The 15,495-nt window shown below is 39.5% G+C and overlaps 6 protein-coding genes across 7 annotated transcripts; 2 read left to right on the forward strand and 4 right to left on the reverse strand.

Moving 5' to 3' along the window:
* Positions 1-599: 599 nt before the first annotated feature.
* LOC130688974 (exonuclease 3'-5' domain-containing protein 2-like) lies at positions 600-3,051 on the reverse strand. The gene is given in 10 exon segments (XM_057511996.1): positions 600-866; positions 869-1,025; positions 1,131-1,262; positions 1,322-1,535; positions 1,609-1,713; positions 1,779-2,112; positions 2,178-2,346; positions 2,414-2,469; positions 2,543-2,643; positions 2,741-3,051. Coding segments are annotated over 10 exon segments (1,734 nt in total). The 5' UTR covers positions 2,974-3,051; the 3' UTR covers positions 600-633.
* Positions 3,052-3,279: 228 nt separating this feature from the next.
* Positions 3,280-4,681, reverse strand: LOC130689119 (nanos homolog 1-like). Its single transcript, XM_057512131.2, has 4 exons — positions 4,470-4,681; positions 3,848-4,209; positions 3,668-3,785; positions 3,280-3,590 (listed from the first exon to the last, which is right to left on the reverse strand). The coding sequence occupies exons 1-4, from the start codon at positions 4,492-4,494 to the stop codon at positions 3,499-3,501; spliced, it is 597 nt and encodes a 198-aa protein (XP_057368114.1). The 5' UTR covers positions 4,495-4,681; the 3' UTR covers positions 3,280-3,498.
* A 627-nt stretch (positions 4,682-5,308) lies between these two features.
* Positions 5,309-8,006, reverse strand: LOC130689118 (WD repeat and FYVE domain-containing protein 2-like). 2 transcript variants are annotated; one of them, XM_059497089.1, is made up of 10 exons: positions 7,868-8,002; positions 7,637-7,807; positions 7,276-7,468; positions 7,078-7,219; positions 6,810-7,015; positions 6,459-6,743; positions 6,293-6,398; positions 6,146-6,236; positions 5,846-6,087; positions 5,309-5,730 (listed from the first exon to the last, which is right to left on the reverse strand). In XM_059497089.1, the coding sequence occupies exons 3-10, from the start codon at positions 7,443-7,445 to the stop codon at positions 5,683-5,685; spliced, it is 1,290 nt and encodes a 429-aa protein (XP_059353072.1). In that variant the 5' UTR covers positions 7,446-7,468; positions 7,637-7,807; positions 7,868-8,002; the 3' UTR covers positions 5,309-5,682. The 2 variants fall into 2 exon arrangements, with proteins under 2 accessions (XP_059353072.1, XP_059353071.1); XM_059497088.1 differs by lacking the exon at positions 7,637-7,807 and having other exon boundaries at positions 7,868-8,006.
* A 32-nt stretch (positions 8,007-8,038) lies between these two features.
* On the forward strand, positions 8,039-9,950 carry LOC130689117 (cytochrome b-c1 complex subunit 2, mitochondrial-like). The gene is made up of 6 exons (XM_057512128.2): positions 8,039-8,202; positions 8,270-8,424; positions 8,506-8,697; positions 8,762-8,876; positions 8,937-9,312; positions 9,367-9,950. The coding sequence occupies exons 1-6, from the start codon at positions 8,161-8,163 to the stop codon at positions 9,816-9,818; spliced, it is 1,332 nt and encodes a 443-aa protein (XP_057368111.2). The 5' UTR covers positions 8,039-8,160; the 3' UTR covers positions 9,819-9,950.
* Positions 9,951-10,731: 781 nt separating this feature from the next.
* Positions 10,732-13,533, forward strand: LOC130688550 (eukaryotic translation initiation factor 3 subunit D-like). Its single transcript, XM_057511529.2, has 11 exons — positions 10,732-10,960; positions 11,020-11,275; positions 11,337-11,404; positions 11,462-11,589; positions 11,671-11,803; positions 11,875-12,022; positions 12,083-12,207; positions 12,264-12,476; positions 12,538-12,680; positions 12,754-13,022; positions 13,402-13,533. The coding sequence occupies exons 1-11, from the start codon at positions 10,853-10,855 to the stop codon at positions 13,410-13,412; spliced, it is 1,602 nt and encodes a 533-aa protein (XP_057367512.2). The 5' UTR covers positions 10,732-10,852; the 3' UTR covers positions 13,413-13,533.
* Positions 13,369-15,459, reverse strand: LOC130688552 (L-allo-threonine aldolase-like). Its single transcript, XM_057511531.2, has 8 exons — positions 15,290-15,459; positions 14,921-15,038; positions 14,695-14,867; positions 14,457-14,639; positions 14,244-14,360; positions 14,155-14,182; positions 14,039-14,088; positions 13,369-13,973 (listed from the first exon to the last, which is right to left on the reverse strand). Exons 1-8 carry the CDS (start codon positions 15,449-15,451, stop codon positions 13,539-13,541), a joined length of 1,266 nt encoding a protein of 421 aa, XP_057367514.1. The 5' UTR covers positions 15,452-15,459; the 3' UTR covers positions 13,369-13,538.
* Positions 15,460-15,495: the final 36 nt, after the last annotated feature.

The raw sequence follows: 15,495 nt of genomic DNA on the forward strand, positions 1-15,495 counted from the left end.
CTGATAAGTACGCTATGTGGCGCAGTTAGCAATTTTTTTTTATTGACCAAGGCAAGATCGCTGTTGTAGGTGCTACACTATCAATCTCCCGCGAAAAATTCGTCCGCGTGCTGCGTAGCGTAGATTTCGAAATATTGGGTGTCCCGTACGCATTCCGGGGTACGTGGTAAAGCTGGAAAGGGTCAAACAGAGTACAAGGCTCATATTGAACAACGAAATACGCAGCGATCAGAACGCGGATATGCTTCAGTTTACATAAGATAAGAACGTTCAGCTTTGGTATGTGATTATGAACGAGCAACGTTCAACAGGTTACATTAAACATTTGGGTAGATCCTTCCCGCTCTCTCCTTAATTTATTCACCATGGTCAAAGTTTCGTGTGGAAAAAAATAAATAAATATAGAACTCGTGACAGCTTCGTGTGATCCGGTTCATTGTCCTCCTTTTTCTATAAGTTAATAAAATACCATTCTCGTATCGCTCATGTCTTTTCGACTATTTATCCAATGCAGGACCGGGTCGAGCTGATCTAAGCGTTTTGTCCTGTTCCATGGCAGAAATACAAAAAATAAAGTTTCAAAATGAACACCGTAGCAATTCGATCAAAATACAGCTGTATTAAAGCGAGTCACTAAACTGACTCTGCCACGTTTATTTTATTGTTGCCCCATTTTTCTTCCGGCTTTCTGTAATGTTCTACGGACCATAATGCAGGAAGATGACGAGGCTGCATTTTATGCAAAAAGTGTTCCCTCCAAAGACGTTCTAAGGCCAACAAACCACCAGGTTGCTTCTCAAAATAGCGAACTACTTTTAAACCATGAGGAACGTAGTCAGAATTGGGCACATGAACTTCGAGGTTTTGGCCATCTCCATGATCTCTGGTGTCAGCTTTTCTACTTCATAGTAATTTTTTATGACATCCTCTAGTACCGCTACCCTGTCGGATGGAATTGCATGTCGATTAAGAATTAAGGCATTTGCAGCTTTCTGAACACCACTCAGTCTTTTATCGAGTTTTGTCTAAAATGGAAAAAGAATAATTGGGTAGAAACTTTCTATACCACTATGGTGAAATTTAAAAAAATATATCTGGGTAGTAAAACTTCAGCAAAGGAAGTGACTAACCTTAACATCTCTTTCGGTGCCAATTGGGGCGTCGCACTTTAATGACAAATTATTCTTTACAGTGTTCTCATGGCTATTGCAAACCGTGTGGCATTCGATGCAAAGCAGCAAAATATCGTGACTTTTATGGTCCTACAGAGAAAAGGAATTGATAAACGGAGAAAAACGTTTGATGTGAAATAACTCCCTACCTTCAAATGCTCAGGAAAGTGTTTCCTGTATTCGTGAGGCACAATATTTTTTCTCAGAAACGACTCTGCCTGACCGCAAACAACGCACTTGTTAACTTTGTCCATCAAATAATATCGGTCATATTCAGACGATGGGCGTCCAGACGGTTCAAAATTCAAGCGCACTGTCATCGGATTTTCGGATACAACTTCTCCCCGACCTTTTGCAAAGTACCTGCAAACAGATGTGTAATCATTGAAACATTTTATTTATATTTTTAGCAGATTATGTATGCTTTTCTTCTTGCCACATTGCTTTCTTGTAGTCACAAGTGCAAAGCTGTTGTCCGTCTGGGGCTTGTAAAATGCAATTATCGTAGAGAGCGGTCTTTCTAGCTGCATAGGCTCTGGAACTGTTTTAAATTCATCATTTATCCCGCACCTTAAACCACTATTTAAATGTTTTTTTGTATAATACTTATTTGGCTTTGTTGCAGTAAATTTCTTCTCTTTAGAGTTACTGGTCCCCATAAATTTATGGTTCGATGACATTCGAAATCTTGTATCGGGTACCGCACATGTGACAGCCCATGATGTATAGAATTCATTCATGTTGCTTATTACCCAAAATCTGTAGTTCAGATCAGACAGTCTTGTTTCGGCTACTAGCTTCAAACAAATGGCCACTGAAGCTATGGCATCTTGCGCTGCGTATTTTACTTGCACTTCGGATAGATTTTCTGCTTCCCAATCGCTACATCTTACTGAATAATGTTTGTTCAACGCTTTGCCTAATAGCTGTTCTGATAAGCCTGATTTTTTTCAATGATAAAGTTTTTACGTTTAAAACCCATGGAACAACGTGGTGGATAGTTACCTGAAAGACCAGATTTGGCTGACAGCGACACTCTATTTGGATGTCTTAAAATCAAATGACGCACGTCAAATCCTCCACAAAAGTGAATGCCAAAATCTTTTTTCAATTTAGATGCATCTTCCCAGGTTGCAACTCCCACTTTCAAGATTTTAGGATTGGACAGGATATCCTAAAATTGTTAAAATGCCGATGGATTGCAGCAAAGAACAATTTATGGAGTGTAATGAAAAAATTACTTTGAGAGTTTCAGGAAGTGTAGATAGGCAGGACACCCTCACAAGAGCACAGATCCCTACATAGACATGTATAATAAATAAAACTGCAAATAATGTGCATACACAAGAGAACAAACAAAACACACATACCTTGATGTGAGGCCAGCTGTATTAGAGCAATAGGTTGAGTATTGCCATTGAAATTGACCCATTCACAGTCAAACCCCAAAATTGGAATTTCTGAACAATCCCTGTGACAGACAGTTTAAACATTCAAGTGTATGCTTATAAATATGTGGAAGAAAAGAAAAATTGTAGCATTAGAAAAACAAACACTTCACATTGTACCTTAAGAGCACTGGGCACACTTCCTCCCATTCTGATATTCGATTAACGATTGTTGTTGCTGGTAACGGATTTTCCAATTTTTCCCTCAGTCTGTTTTGAATTACATTTACTTTCCTCAAGAATCGCCATTTTAAAGCTGCATGCGCTAACGATCTACCAGCTATAAAAATGGTGCTGATTCCGATCCCCAGTGAAATAATACTTAATAACGGCCACTTCCTCTGATCACTCATTATGAAAAACTTGAATTTACGAATTGAACACTTTGCAAAATTATGCCTAGGGTTTAATGTTCAGATTGTAAACAAAAACTTTCAGAAAAATAGCAGACGATCTGTTAAGTTAAATAAGCCAACGATGCCAGATGACTGGTCTTACGGCGGAACATTTTCCATTGACGATCCGTGATTAGACCACGATTTTTTTTATTGTGGTTTTTTTCGCGTTTTACTGATACAACAGTTGATTTTCAACATAATGTTGAGATCAAGATGAAACGTGTTTCTCAGTCTAAATGCGAAGAGGTGAGTCTTGCATAGTGGATCTTTAAGGCAGTGTAATCAAAATTCCTTTGTAGCAACTGAATATCCATACATACGAATTGGCACGACAAGCACGATTGAACTCATTTAAGTCTATATGACAATTTTTTCTAAATTTCATGATATGCGCATTAAAGTAAAAAAATAATACAAGCAATATAGTTTTAATTGCCAAAATGGGCAATCAATCGAATCCTTCAAGAAGTTTCCATCATGTTACAGATTGGTCCGTTTACCAGTTGCGTTGTGGCGAGTAGTTTTCAGTAAGATTGCTGTAGGCGCCGTCTTTTGGCTGCGATTAGTGGGGCCTTTAAAATCAAAGAATCAAATAAAAACACTTAATGGTTTAAACAGCTTTTTCAAAAACAAGTAATAATATTGTTACAGTAGAATTTGGTATGCGCGTTGTCTCCTGTAGCTCCGCACATTTCACAAACATACTTTCGCAGTACTGGACAAATGATTGCACGCGTGACCGGATGGCGCAATGTATGAGAGTCTACCTAAATAGTTAGAAATTACACATTTTCCAATTCAATTGCAATAACTAACGAAGATTAAGTACCACACTACGAAGCTCTCCATTTTTGGCGCAAAATTGGCAGCCAACTCGTAACTGCTTGCTTCCATAGTTAACTAAACTGTAGAGAGGTTTTTTGGCAACTTTGGCATTGAATTCCGTTGGTTTCGTTCCACAACATTCAGTCAGCGGTTGCATAGTAAGTGCGCGATTTAGATCCTTTTCCAAGGCAGACCATTCGTCTTCTGAAACCTTGTTAACAATGTGAATGGCGGGGCAAAGAGGTGTTTTCACAAATGTGAAGGCGTCTGTTAATTGTGAATTTGCTGGTGAACACGTGCCATACCCTTCATCATCATCAGTCGATTGCTTTACTGATGCCAGGGATTTTTTTGTTAAGGGGCGTCCTAGAAAATATATAATACCATGGCAGTTTATTTTAATTTTAAATTTCTATGTACTGGAAGTTAGCACAAATAATTAACAATGGCATCTAACTGTTGAATTGGCCTATAATGTAAGTCGCCAAAAATTAACAAAAGACGATTTTGTGCTCATTGGAGAGCTGCACCGAAAAACCAAACTAGAGGGAAAACGTCCACGTGCTTTCAATGGCCGAACAGAATAAACCAAAACAATACACAAAAGTTATTATGAATTTCATTACCTGCAAGACGTTGTTGGCGTATCATGTTTGCTGAAGTAATAAATGAGACTAGTGAAACAGTTTTAAGCTCTTGCAAACGAGAAAGATATTAGATAAACTGCACAAAACTGGAGCACAAATACGTGACTTTCGCTAATCACTTTTCTAGTTCGAATGACTTGGGTTCAGTTTTTGGATCATGTGGCAATCTTTCAGTTGCCACTACCCTTGTTTCCCACGTTGAAAGAATTGTCCTGGGACGGCGCTGAGGAAAGAACCAATCACTGAGTAGGAGGCTCATTTTCACCCTCTTCGAGAAGTGCACTCGATGGCTGGTTTCTTAATAAAAGACTGAATTTTCCCTCTTAAATTTTTTCACAAAACCCTTTTTCTGCAACCCAAATTTTGTCCAGTCTCCCACGCGTGTTGGTGTCTTCCTCCGAGAACATAAGAAGCCGTAGGCAGTGTATTGGATTTTAACAAACCAAATCATCAAATCCAATCAAATCCAAATCACATCATTTGTGGATGTGGATTAAATTGGATTTTACTGCTTAGGTTAGTTAAAGTTAGCTTAGGTTAGTTTAGGTTATGTTACTCGAGAACTTTTGCTGTCTTGAATGATTTGAAGATCCAATGCAAATCCGCAAAAAATTGGATTTGCTTCGGATTTCTTTGTTTTTGCGGATTTGATTGGCCAAAATCCAATACACTGGCCGTAGGTTGGCTTTGAAGCAGGGCTGATTACGCAATGCAAGCCTATAAGTGCACCACATGGTGTGAAATTGTTTGCAAGCACTTATCATAAATTGCAAAGCCTTGATTTGGATGAAAGAGAGAAAACGCGGTAAACGTTAACCTATGTGTATCGCCGTAACGGATTTTCTCTGTTGTAATTTATGAATTCTATTCCAGTTACATTGGGATGTACATGAAGGGCTTAAGGCGCACATTTGGGGAGGAACAAAAGAAGGATATTCGATTTTTCTAACGAAAATTGCAGCAAGCTGCAGGGTAGAACATGCAGCAGTAAGGAATGGGGATATGCATTTAAACGAACATGAACTATGCACAATTCTTATCAAAATATAACAAGAGAAGAGCACGATAAGACAATACAATATCAGACCGTAGTTGAATGAAAATGACATTTAGCTGTAAGGGTAGCACAGATGGGGTAAATGAAGATGAAATTAGACGATCACAGCAATACGATATATATGAGGAGCTTTACTTAAGCATCGTTCTTCAAGAGAGATGAAACATCCCAGATCTTCATAACCTAAAAACATTGAAGCATTTAAAAAAAAGAAAAAATGAAATGAAATATTACGATCATTGTGACATATTTGAAAATGTAATATATATACATAAATATATGTATATTTTATGCTTACACGGTCGTGGCCCAGGGTAAGAAGCCGGGCGCGCTCTTCATCCAGATGAAGCCACAGAATTGAATGCTTGGCCTCCTGGCAAACGGCTAACGAAACACGATCAGCATCTGTGAGACTCTTGTTGCACTCAACGCAAACTCGCACCTCGTACTCGTAGCCAATTGCTGGCAAAACGGAGCGATGTGGCGAACAGTCATCACAAACGGCTCTACCACACTGACGACAGTGATGTTGCCGAAGACCTGGACACGAAATCGTGAATAAATTTTGTCAGTATTTGTAAGAGTTTAGTAGTTCCACCTAATTGACGTTGATCGAACATTCCTCTCAGATTCCAAAAGAATGGGCGGCTGCATCTTTGACAAGTGCTGGATTCAGTCCATTCTGAAGTCTATACAAATAACACTCATCTTATTGCTCGACCTTTAACATTTTAAGGGAATTCACCTCAGTTCGTTTGGCTTTCATGTTCCATATCCACAACATTGAGTCCTCTCCGCCAGAAACCAGTTTACGACCAGTCGGAGAGAAACAGACGGACATGACTTTATTTCTAATTATTCAACTATAATTAAAACAGAAATGAAATAATAAGAAATTGAGCGAACCTTACTTGTGCCCTTGAAGCTCATAAGCCGTTCCTTGCTGGCCGCCAATATCCCAGGCAATTATACCTTTATCTTCGCTGCCAGAAAACAGAAATTGATGGCCAGCATCCCAGGCTAAAGAACGTACTGGACCTGAATGGCCTTTAAAGACGGTAATTTGCTGTACACCGACAGCTTGCTGCTCGGTTGTTGTATTGCTGGTAGCTAAATCTGGTTGGGGATCTAGTTTTAACATCGTAATCTGACCAGAGGCGTCGCCTACGAAAACGTGTCGGGAGGCAAAATCGAATCTATAATTTGAGAATGATAGTGAAACCGAAGCTGAGCTTAGGATCAAATGTTGACTTTTGTTTTACTCTAAGCAGTATGCCCAAGCAGGGCAAATATGACCACCGAGGCGTTTGCCTGATATTGCGCAATAGTACTGGAACCATTTATCACGGCCCACACTAAGTATCCAAGATGGTGTGGATGCGTGATGCACTTGGGTAACCCGGGCGTGATGTGACAAATAGTCCCGCTTGTGTGTAAGCGAATTATAATCCTCGGCAAGTATAAACTCCTGTACCACAAGAAAAAAATTTAATGGCAAAACAGGTTGCTGAAAATTATTACAAATATTACTGAAATTGTGCCATTTTCTTGACCAACAAACACCCTCCAGACTTGTTTAGTAAAACAGACAGATGTGGCACCTGATGGCATATAATGACATATGCTTGGCCAAAACTGGCCTGAGTCACGTTTTAGCCAAACTCTCACAGACCTAAATGACAAGATCAGTTTTCCAAACATAATGTTGAATGGAATAGATTACACTACCTATCATCACACACAGCAATAACACCATCCTCTCCAGGGAGAATGACAGCTTGATTGACAGTTTCTTCATAACCTTCAATCTTGTGCATCAATATAGGTTTCTTCTGGTTTGATCTAGTAGCTGTAGCTGATGTTGCAAGAACAGGAACTGGTTTGATTTCTGCTGCCATTTTTTTTTCACATATAGCCTGACCTGCAATAATATTAAGAGAGGTAATATACTGAATTACTGGTATTTTGACCAATTACATATTTCATTTTTCTCACACACATATAGACTATTGCAAACTTGGTTTTGGAATACACCCCCTTTCCAACCTATTGCATATAACTGTAAGTATCTAACAAATCATAGTCATACCTACGATCACCTCGATATGGCAAACAGGGATTTACGGCTACGAAAGTTTACTGAAGTTACACTTTGGCTGATGTGTCAAAGAATTAAAATCAATAGTTTGACAAATTAGATCAAGTAGGTAAATGAAATGTGGATGACAGATCAATACGAATCAACTAGGATAGAATTTGACTAGAAGGAAACAGAAATTCCAAATATTAACGATTTGTTATTGATGGAAACAATTTTTACTTGGAATGGTTGAATAAGAAAAAAAAACGTGTGGTCAATTGTAAACAAGACAGATTAAAATAATTTTTCGACAGATGATCTGGTTGCCGAAACGTTTCTTCACTTCCTCAATTAACCATCTAGCGATGCGACTGCAAAACAATTCCGAATACGCCTGGTCAGAGAAACTTTCTTGGCCGTGGAAACCTTTTCTGGCAGAGCTGATAAATTTTGCCACTAGGAGCAGATTGGAGTATCTTTCCGCCATATTCCAGGTCAAACAATCAGCTGGTGTGGGTATACCAATCCAAGAAATGGCATCAAAATTCCTAAGTACCCAAACCGTCAAAGCAACTGTAAGTTACTCAATTAGCAATGCATTCCTAAGCTTAACTAACTGAAAACTTTTCTCGGATTCACCAGCGCGGTTTTGCTGTGCAAACGGCTGCCAAACCGGCCGCTACAGAATTTTCTCCCATTCCTAGGGAACCCGTGAAAACTACTACTTTGAGCAATGGGATAGTTGTAGCCTCGATCGAAACAAACGCTCCTCTGTCGCGTGTTGGAATTGCATTCAAGTAATATATAAAAAGAAGATGGAAGCATTAAAAATCGCCTATAATGTGATGGTATGAGCAGCCTTTTTCTACTTGTTTCAGGGCAGGAACACGAAATGAACCAAGTGGAAAAGAAGGCTTGGTTCATCTTCTACGAATGACATCTAGCCTTAGTAATAAACAGTCAACCCAGTTTGCCCTCACAAGGATTATTAATCAAGCTGGAGCTGCCTTGACTTGTGCTTCAGGCAGGGAACATGTTCTGTATTCTGTTGATGCCACTCGTCAACATATGTAATTATTTTTTTTTAAATTATGTTTAAGAAATTCTGTAGTTACTTGATCTTTATAAACAAAGTGATGGTGTGCTATCCAAACTGGCTGATGCAGCAACACAGCAAGCATTTAAACCATGGGAGTTAGCTGATAACATGCATAAGATCAAACTTGATTTGGCTGCTGTTCAACCTCAGGTATTTAAAATTGCAATTACACAATTCACCTGATCTTTAATCAAACTTTCTAATTCATAGACTCAGGTTATTGAACTCCTCCACAAAGCAGCTTTTCGCACAGGCTTGGCTAATAGTCTGTTTTGCCCGCCACATTTAGTTGGCAAACACACTTCAGATTCGCTGCAGAGCTTTGTTGCGGCCAATTTGCGTGCAGATAATGCTGCAGTAGTTGGAGTGGGTATTTCTCACGATCGCTTGGTTGCATATGCCCAAAGTCTCGCTTTAAATCCTGGGAAGCCCGCCTCGGTAGTACCTTCGAAAGTAAATGCCGGAGAAGTACGTGTGGATACGAATTGTCCTCTGGCTTATGTGGCTGTAGCGACCGCCGGAGCTTCTTTGGCTGACACAAAAGCCATGGTTACCTTTGCTCTTCTGCAAAGGACTCTAGGAACAGGTAAGAGGTTCTGGTTCGATCTCATTCCCCTGCTAACCGTTTGTCATTTTTCAGGAATTCCAGTCAAATATGGATCAGGAGCAGGATCCAAACTAAATCAAGCTGTGTTGGGTTCCGGTGCCGTTTCAGCACTTAATTTGAATTACTCCGATGCCGGACTTTTTGGCTTCATTGCCACCGCCCCTGCGGCTGATGCCGGCAAGGTCGTCTCTGCTGCCGCCAAAGTCTTACGGACAGCTTCAGTAAATGACAGCCAATTGAGCCGTGCAAAGGCTCAACTTAAAGCTGATTTACTGATGGCCCAAGAAAACACGGGTGCGTTACTAGAAGAACTATCTCTGCAAACGCTTCTTAACCGGGCCAGCACCTCTGCCGATCTTCTGTCCACCATAGACAAAGTATCAGCTGCTGAAGTTAACGCTGTAGCTTCAAAACTGGCCTCAGCCAAATTTGCCATGGCCTCCATCGGTAGCCTAAGCAATGTCCCATTTGTTGATGAATTGTAAAGTTGAATAGCTCTCCGGATTGTGGTGTAGTCTATAGTTCTCTATAATTGCACAGTGGCTCATTAGAAAACATCCAATTGAACGGCTAATTATTCTGAAAAGCTGAAAGAATACACGTGCTCTATACAACAATCGTTGATGTTTCCCTTGAATTGCACGACTTCTTTGTAATGATAATGAAGGGAACAGAACCATGAGATTCTATCTGAGACCGGAGGTACTTGAATAGCGGTGTACCGGATTCCAGATACAGCTTTCCACCAAATGGCTTAACAATTACACCTGTTAGGTTCCGTCATTCAGCTATCCACGGAAGCTGACCTAATTGGATTTTTTTTTTCTTTATGTTTTGTGATTAAACTCTAAGATTAAATTAATTAAATAAAAAATAATGATTGAAAAATCTGTATGGAGGAGGGGGGGGGGCAGGTAGTAATTAACTAACCGTTACTTTCCTTGTATTTGTCTACACAGGCTACATACTGTACTAGAGCCATAAGTAGATCTATTTATGGCTTTGACTGTACTTGCATTATTTAGTCGATTGATTGTAAAAAAAAAAAAGATGTTTTCTATGTAATTTTCTCGAGCAATTGGTTGCCTAATACCCAGCTTGCTCGCGGAAGATACTGGCGATGAGTTGAAAAAAAACTGGAAAAATCACATTTTTGTGTGTCCGAAAGTACCTTCTGGCACTTCTGGTAGTAAGCCGGGTCTCAGGTAAGCGGAGCCGAGCCCTTTCGAGCATGGTAGTTGTACTCATTTTTTATTGTTTTTAAATATGTAGCACCTGAAATATTTCTACATCTCAAAAGTCGAGGGAATAACTTCTTCAAACTCAAATAATGATTTAATTTTTTCTTTTTTCTTGTTAGCGGCAAATATCATAGTTTTTCTGGCAACCATGGCCTTAACCGTATCCGGTCTAATGGCGGCTGCCAACTAGTGTGTTGCGAGTTGTAACCTGTCAGCCGGTTTTGGCAAGTATTCAGATTTCCAGTTTGAGTTGGGAATATTGTCGTAGTTGTTTTAAAATGGCTGCGCATTTTGTCCCACCAGCAACGCAAGACAATAATGATGGTTGGGGACCTTTGGGTATACCCGATCGGTACAAAGATATGCCTTACCAACCGTTTTCGAAGGTAACATCATCCGGTGTTGTATACAAGTAAACGACTTCTGATTATTCCCTTCATGCTAGATGTCAGAATGGGCTGGTGGAAGCAGCATTAATTATTCATTTCAAGATCGCAAGTATGGTGGTGGTGGAAAATATGCCGGAGGAGCTGGTGGTAGCCAATATGCTTATCTCCATGATGAAGAAGAAAATAGTTTCCAACTTGTGGACACTGCAAGGACTCCTAGGCCAATGTATGCTAGAGGAAGATTCCTTCGTAATCAGCGTCTGGCAAGAGGCAGACAGAACTTCAGAAACTCTCAGCCAGTGCCATTGAAAGGTAGTATTATAATTGAAGTATGTGAAATATTTGTTCTACTACTGTAATTTGTTTTTTAAAGGTGGAAAAATGAAGGATAATAGAATGAGGCAGACCAGAAATAAGTGGAATAATAGAGGTCCACGACAAGTACAACTATCAATTGTATGATTTTCTTTAGCATAAATTAATGACACTTTATTGCAGGGACAAATTCAAGTGAAAAATCGTGAATCATCAGTAATTGTGCAGCCATCATGGAAAATAATTGAAGAAATGGATTTCCCCAGGCTGAACAAGTTGTCTTTACGTCTCACTAAGGAAGCTAGTGATTTGTAAGCAAGCATTTTTTGTTGATATTATTGCTTCTGTTTCTATATTAGATAATTGTGTCTGTTTTAAAATTTGACATGAAGGCTTACGTGTGGTGAACTTGAGTTTTATGACAAGCAATATGACCGAGTTACCGTAAAAAATGAGCGAAGGCTTCAGAGGATTGACCGTATTTTTCACAAAGTCACCACCACCGATGACCCCATTATCCGCAAAGTAAGTACAATACGTTTACTCGTATCATATGCTAAAAGTTATATACGCATTCTAACACCCTTCTTCAATAGTTGGCAAAAACGGAAGGCAATGTTTATGCTACTGATTCTATCCTAGCTACTTTGATGTGCAGCATTCGTTCCAACTATAGCTGGGATATAATAGTTCAAAAAGTTGGTGGTAAACTGTTCTTTGACAAACGTGATGATTCAGAATTTGGTATGAATTTATTTCGACAAAAAGAAATTTAGTTACATCTAAACTTAAATTTTTGTTTAGATCTGCTTACTGTATCTGAAACATCAAATGAACCTCCTCAAGAAGAGGGTATTAATAGTCCTCGAAATCTGGCATTGGAAGCAACCTTTATTAATCATAACTTATCCCAACAAGTTTTGAAAATGGTACATTGCCATTACAAACATATTTAATTTGTCCGATAAACAAAAATTATTTCTAGGGGGAAGAAAAATTCAAAATGGAAGAGCCTAACCCATTCATCTCAGAAGATGAAGTAGGCGAGGTAGCCTCAGTAGCATACCGTTATCGCAAATGGGATTTGGACGGAGGTGTCGTCCTAGTTGCTCGTTGCGAGCATGACGCAGCTACTGTTGGATCGGCTGGTGATACGCAGTTCATTAACATCAAAGCTCTAAATGAATGGGACTCCAGAGTACGTATCAAATATTCCATTATTAACAGTCTTAGTTGTTTATTTTATTTATCATCTGCAGTTGTCTGGAGGAGTCGAGTGGCGTCAAAAACTAGACACCCAAAGGGGTGCGGTTTTGGCCAACGAGCTAAAGAATAATGCGTGCAAGCTGGCTAAGTGGACTGTCCAAGCTCTTCTTGCCAATTCCGATTGGATCAAGTTTGGGTATGAACGCAATAACTCCAGATATCGTTTGTCTATTTTATCGCGTACCGTGACCTTATTTTCTGTACTGCAGATACGTGTCTCGGATGCATCTTCGCGATACATCACGTCACGTAATCTTAGGAACCCAGCAGTTCCGTCCGTCAGATTTCGCCTCGCAAATCAACCTTAACATGGACAACGCTTGGGGCATACTCCGCTGTATTATCGATTTGTGTATGAAAGAAGAGGACGGCAAGTATTTGCTGGTGAAGGATCCCAACAAGCCCGTCATTCGCCTTTATAAGGTGCCGGATAATACGTTTGAGAGCGACGATGAAGCTTTCTTCGAAGAAGGAGAAGGTTTGTAATCAACTTGTTTTGTAATACGTTTGTGGACCGTCTGGCTTGCATTGCTTTTTGAACGCTTGGCTGTGGGTTTTTTCTTTTTTTTTTTTTTTCTAGCATAGAACAAATAAACACGTTCGAGATGTTAACAAAACTTTTACATTTCAATAAGTCAATATTGCTTGGCTTTGTGTTATTTATAATTAGTACATTAACGTTTGGGAATAGTGCTTAGATTCCACAAGATTTGGTGGTTGAATTGGAAAAAGTTACTGTATTGGGTTATGCTTGTTCTTGTTGGCGTTTTAAAGAATTGCATGTTATTATCTATATGCCAACCGCTGCTTTATTCTTACAGGAGGTTATTAATTCATTTATTTTTGTACATGAACAGAAGACGAATGAAGCCTGTTACAACGGGAATATTCCTCCGCAAATTTTCACTCTACAATCTTACTATGCATATCGTATGTATGTACGTTTGTAATGGTATGGTACGGTACACGGAATAAAGACTTGTTCTTCAGCGTACTAAACGTTACCTTGCAGTTCTCCCAAGACGAATCTTAATTTATCTTGAGCCAGTTTAATATCTTCGGAAGTATGGTTGCAATGGACAACGATCCTTACGTTCAATTCAGTCATTGGGTAAGCCAGCAAACGGATATCTTGACCAATTATCTCTTTTTCCTTGTCGGTCGTAGTAGCGAGTCTTGTTACAAGTGAACTCGGAGTAACACCCGTTTCAATATTGACTTTTAACATAACCATATTCGTTTCCACACTTTCTAAATCAACTTCCACGATGCCCTTACCAACCTCTTGAGCTGTAACTGCCAATTGCTTAGTGAAGACATGATCTTGTGCTAGCCTAGTTGGTCCATTTTGCAATGACAAAATGCCGGCTGCGGCCAAGATACCCGCCTGGCGCATTCCACCTCCAAGAGCTTTTCGACAGCGATGGGCCTTGTTATGGATTAAACAGAAAATAAAGATGGTATTTACCGGGAAAAGAAAACCAGAAGATATACCTCGTTGATGAAAGCTTTCGATCCAACAAGCAGTGAACCAACAGGAGCACCTAAACAAGAATAAGTTGTTCAACAGCCAAGTGCGCAATTTTTTCATCTAGCTTATGCCGACTGACCTAATCCTTTGCTGAGACATATTGATATCTAATTGAAAAGATATGGAATTAGGTTACCATTTTGATTTGAAACATACAGCGCAAATTACGGAATCAAAGGGTTCCACCAATTCTGACGCGGAGACGCCTGAAGCAACAGCAGCGTTGAAAATTCGTGCTCCATCTAAATGAAATTTCATTTCATTTTCTCTGGCCAATCGGCCTGCCTGGAAGAATAGGGAAAACGTACACTGTATTAAATACAATGTAACTTAATACTATATTGCCTTTCGAAATGTGACGAAAGTTAACGAAGAAGAAACCTTTAAAGTCCAATCGTGTGGAACAATCCTACCACCGCAACGGTTGTGAGTATTTTCAACACAAAGCAAAACCGAGTGGGATTGGTGGGCATCTTTACTGTTACGTATTTTCCTCCTTACTTCATCCAGGTCTAAGCTGCCATTCGAAAATGTTCGGACAGGGCGAAGATTAATTCCTCCAAACTAAGAATAATGGTCTAACATCCTGTCATCATAGATTGTGTATGAAAACATTTACTTGGGCTGCTCCAGTTTGTTCATAATGTAGAATGTGACTCTCATCCCCAACAATTGCTTCACTTCCTCGCAATTTACAATGTGTCAAGAGGGCAATCAAGTTAGACATGGTTCCTGATGGAACATACAAGGCAGCTTCTTTTCCCAATAGTTTTGCTGCCAGGCTCTGCAATTCTATAGAACAAGATATTACAGATAAAATAGATGCCAAAGTTTCTTATTCCCACCAGTGACGGTAGGGTCTTCGCCATAGACATCATCTCCAACATCTGCATGCATCATTGCTGTCCTCATTTCTATACTTGGTTTTGTTACTGTGTCACTACGGAAATCAATCACGGTGGCCTGTTCCACAAGAAATTTTGTGACCATTATGCATTTGGCACCAATTTTGCTTTTTACATTCAATCACTTAGAAATATTGTTTACATTATATCTTTAAATTTCGTGCAATCGATATTTTTATTTCTAAATTTGGCAACACAATTGAACCCAAGAGCAAATGGCAACCACCATAGTATTTGCAACTGCTACGACAGCATGGTCATAGAACGAGGAATCGTAATATCGTGGATAAAACAATCAAGGATACTTACTCCTAAAGGAACTTCAGTTCCAGATATCAGCTTTGTGTTTCCATACCCTGTCATAACTGCAGACATTTTAGGTGTGGCTATTGTGGCAAATGTAGACTGAGTTTTGACTTTCACTCTCGATAACGATCGGCAAAAGAGTAAACACCTGCTGCGGATTGACATTTTAAACTATAGATAAGGCCGTCGCCATCTAGTGTTGTTGGGAG

This window comes from Daphnia carinata, chromosome 9 (genome assembly GCF_022539665.2).
Source record: "Daphnia carinata strain CSIRO-1 chromosome 9, CSIRO_AGI_Dcar_HiC_V3, whole genome shotgun sequence".
In the NCBI taxonomy this organism is placed as follows: domain Eukaryota; kingdom Metazoa; phylum Arthropoda; class Branchiopoda; order Diplostraca; family Daphniidae; genus Daphnia; species Daphnia carinata.

What these genes read in the sequence shown, in the direction of transcription:
- LOC130689119 (XM_057512131.2), bottom strand. Translation starts at nt 4,494, where the DNA reads ATGATACGCCAACAACGTCTTGCAG. An exon ending in ATGGAGAGCTTCGTAGTGTG is followed by an intron (nt 3,786 to 3,847) that starts GTACTTAATCTT and finishes CTAACTATTTAG; the next exon opens with GTAGACTCTCATACATTGCG. An exon ending in CGCGCATACCAAATTCTACT is followed by an intron (nt 3,591 to 3,667) that starts GTAACAATATTA and finishes TTGATTTTAAAG; the next exon opens with GCCCCACTAATCGCAGCCAA.
- LOC130688552 (XM_057511531.2), bottom strand. Translation starts at nt 15,451, where the DNA reads ATGTCAATCCGCAGCAGGTGTTTACTCTTTTGCCGATCGTTATCGAGA. An exon ending in CACACGATTGGACTTTAAAG is followed by an intron (nt 14,361 to 14,456) that starts GTTTCTTCTTCG and finishes CTATTCTTCCAG; the next exon opens with GCAGGCCGATTGGCCAGAGA. An exon ending in CGAAAGCTTTCATCAACGAG is followed by an intron (nt 13,974 to 14,038) that starts GTATATCTTCTG and finishes ATCCATAACAAG; the next exon opens with GCCCATCGCTGTCGAAAAGC.
- LOC130689118 (XM_059497088.1), bottom strand. Translation starts at nt 7,445, where the DNA reads ATGGCAGCAGAAATCAAACCAGTTCCTGTTCTTGCAACATCAGCTACA. An exon ending in ATTGCTGTGTGTGATGATAG is followed by an intron (nt 7,220 to 7,275) that starts GTAGTGTAATCT and finishes CTTGTCATTTAG; the next exon opens with GTCTGTGAGAGTTTGGCTAA. An exon ending in TTACCCTGGGCCACGACCGT is followed by an intron (nt 5,731 to 5,845) that starts GTAAGCATAAAA and finishes CAATGTTTTTAG; the next exon opens with GTTATGAAGATCTGGGATGT.
- LOC130689117 (XM_057512128.2), top strand. Translation starts at nt 8,161, where the DNA reads ATGGCATCAAAATTCCTAAGTACCCAAACCGTCAAAGCAACT. An exon ending in TGGCTGCTGTTCAACCTCAG is followed by an intron (nt 8,877 to 8,936) that starts GTATTTAAAATT and finishes TCTAATTCATAG; the next exon opens with ACTCAGGTTATTGAACTCCT. An exon ending in GCAAAGGACTCTAGGAACAG is followed by an intron (nt 9,313 to 9,366) that starts GTAAGAGGTTCT and finishes GTCATTTTTCAG; the next exon opens with GAATTCCAGTCAAATATGGA.
- LOC130688550 (XM_057511529.2), top strand. Translation starts at nt 10,853, where the DNA reads ATGGCTGCGCATTTTGTCCCACCAGCAACGCAAGACAATAATGATGGT. An exon ending in TCAGCCAGTGCCATTGAAAG is followed by an intron (nt 11,276 to 11,336) that starts GTAGTATTATAA and finishes TGTTTTTTAAAG; the next exon opens with GTGGAAAAATGAAGGATAAT. An exon ending in CCCAACAAGTTTTGAAAATG is followed by an intron (nt 12,208 to 12,263) that starts GTACATTGCCAT and finishes AATTATTTCTAG; the next exon opens with GGGGAAGAAAAATTCAAAAT.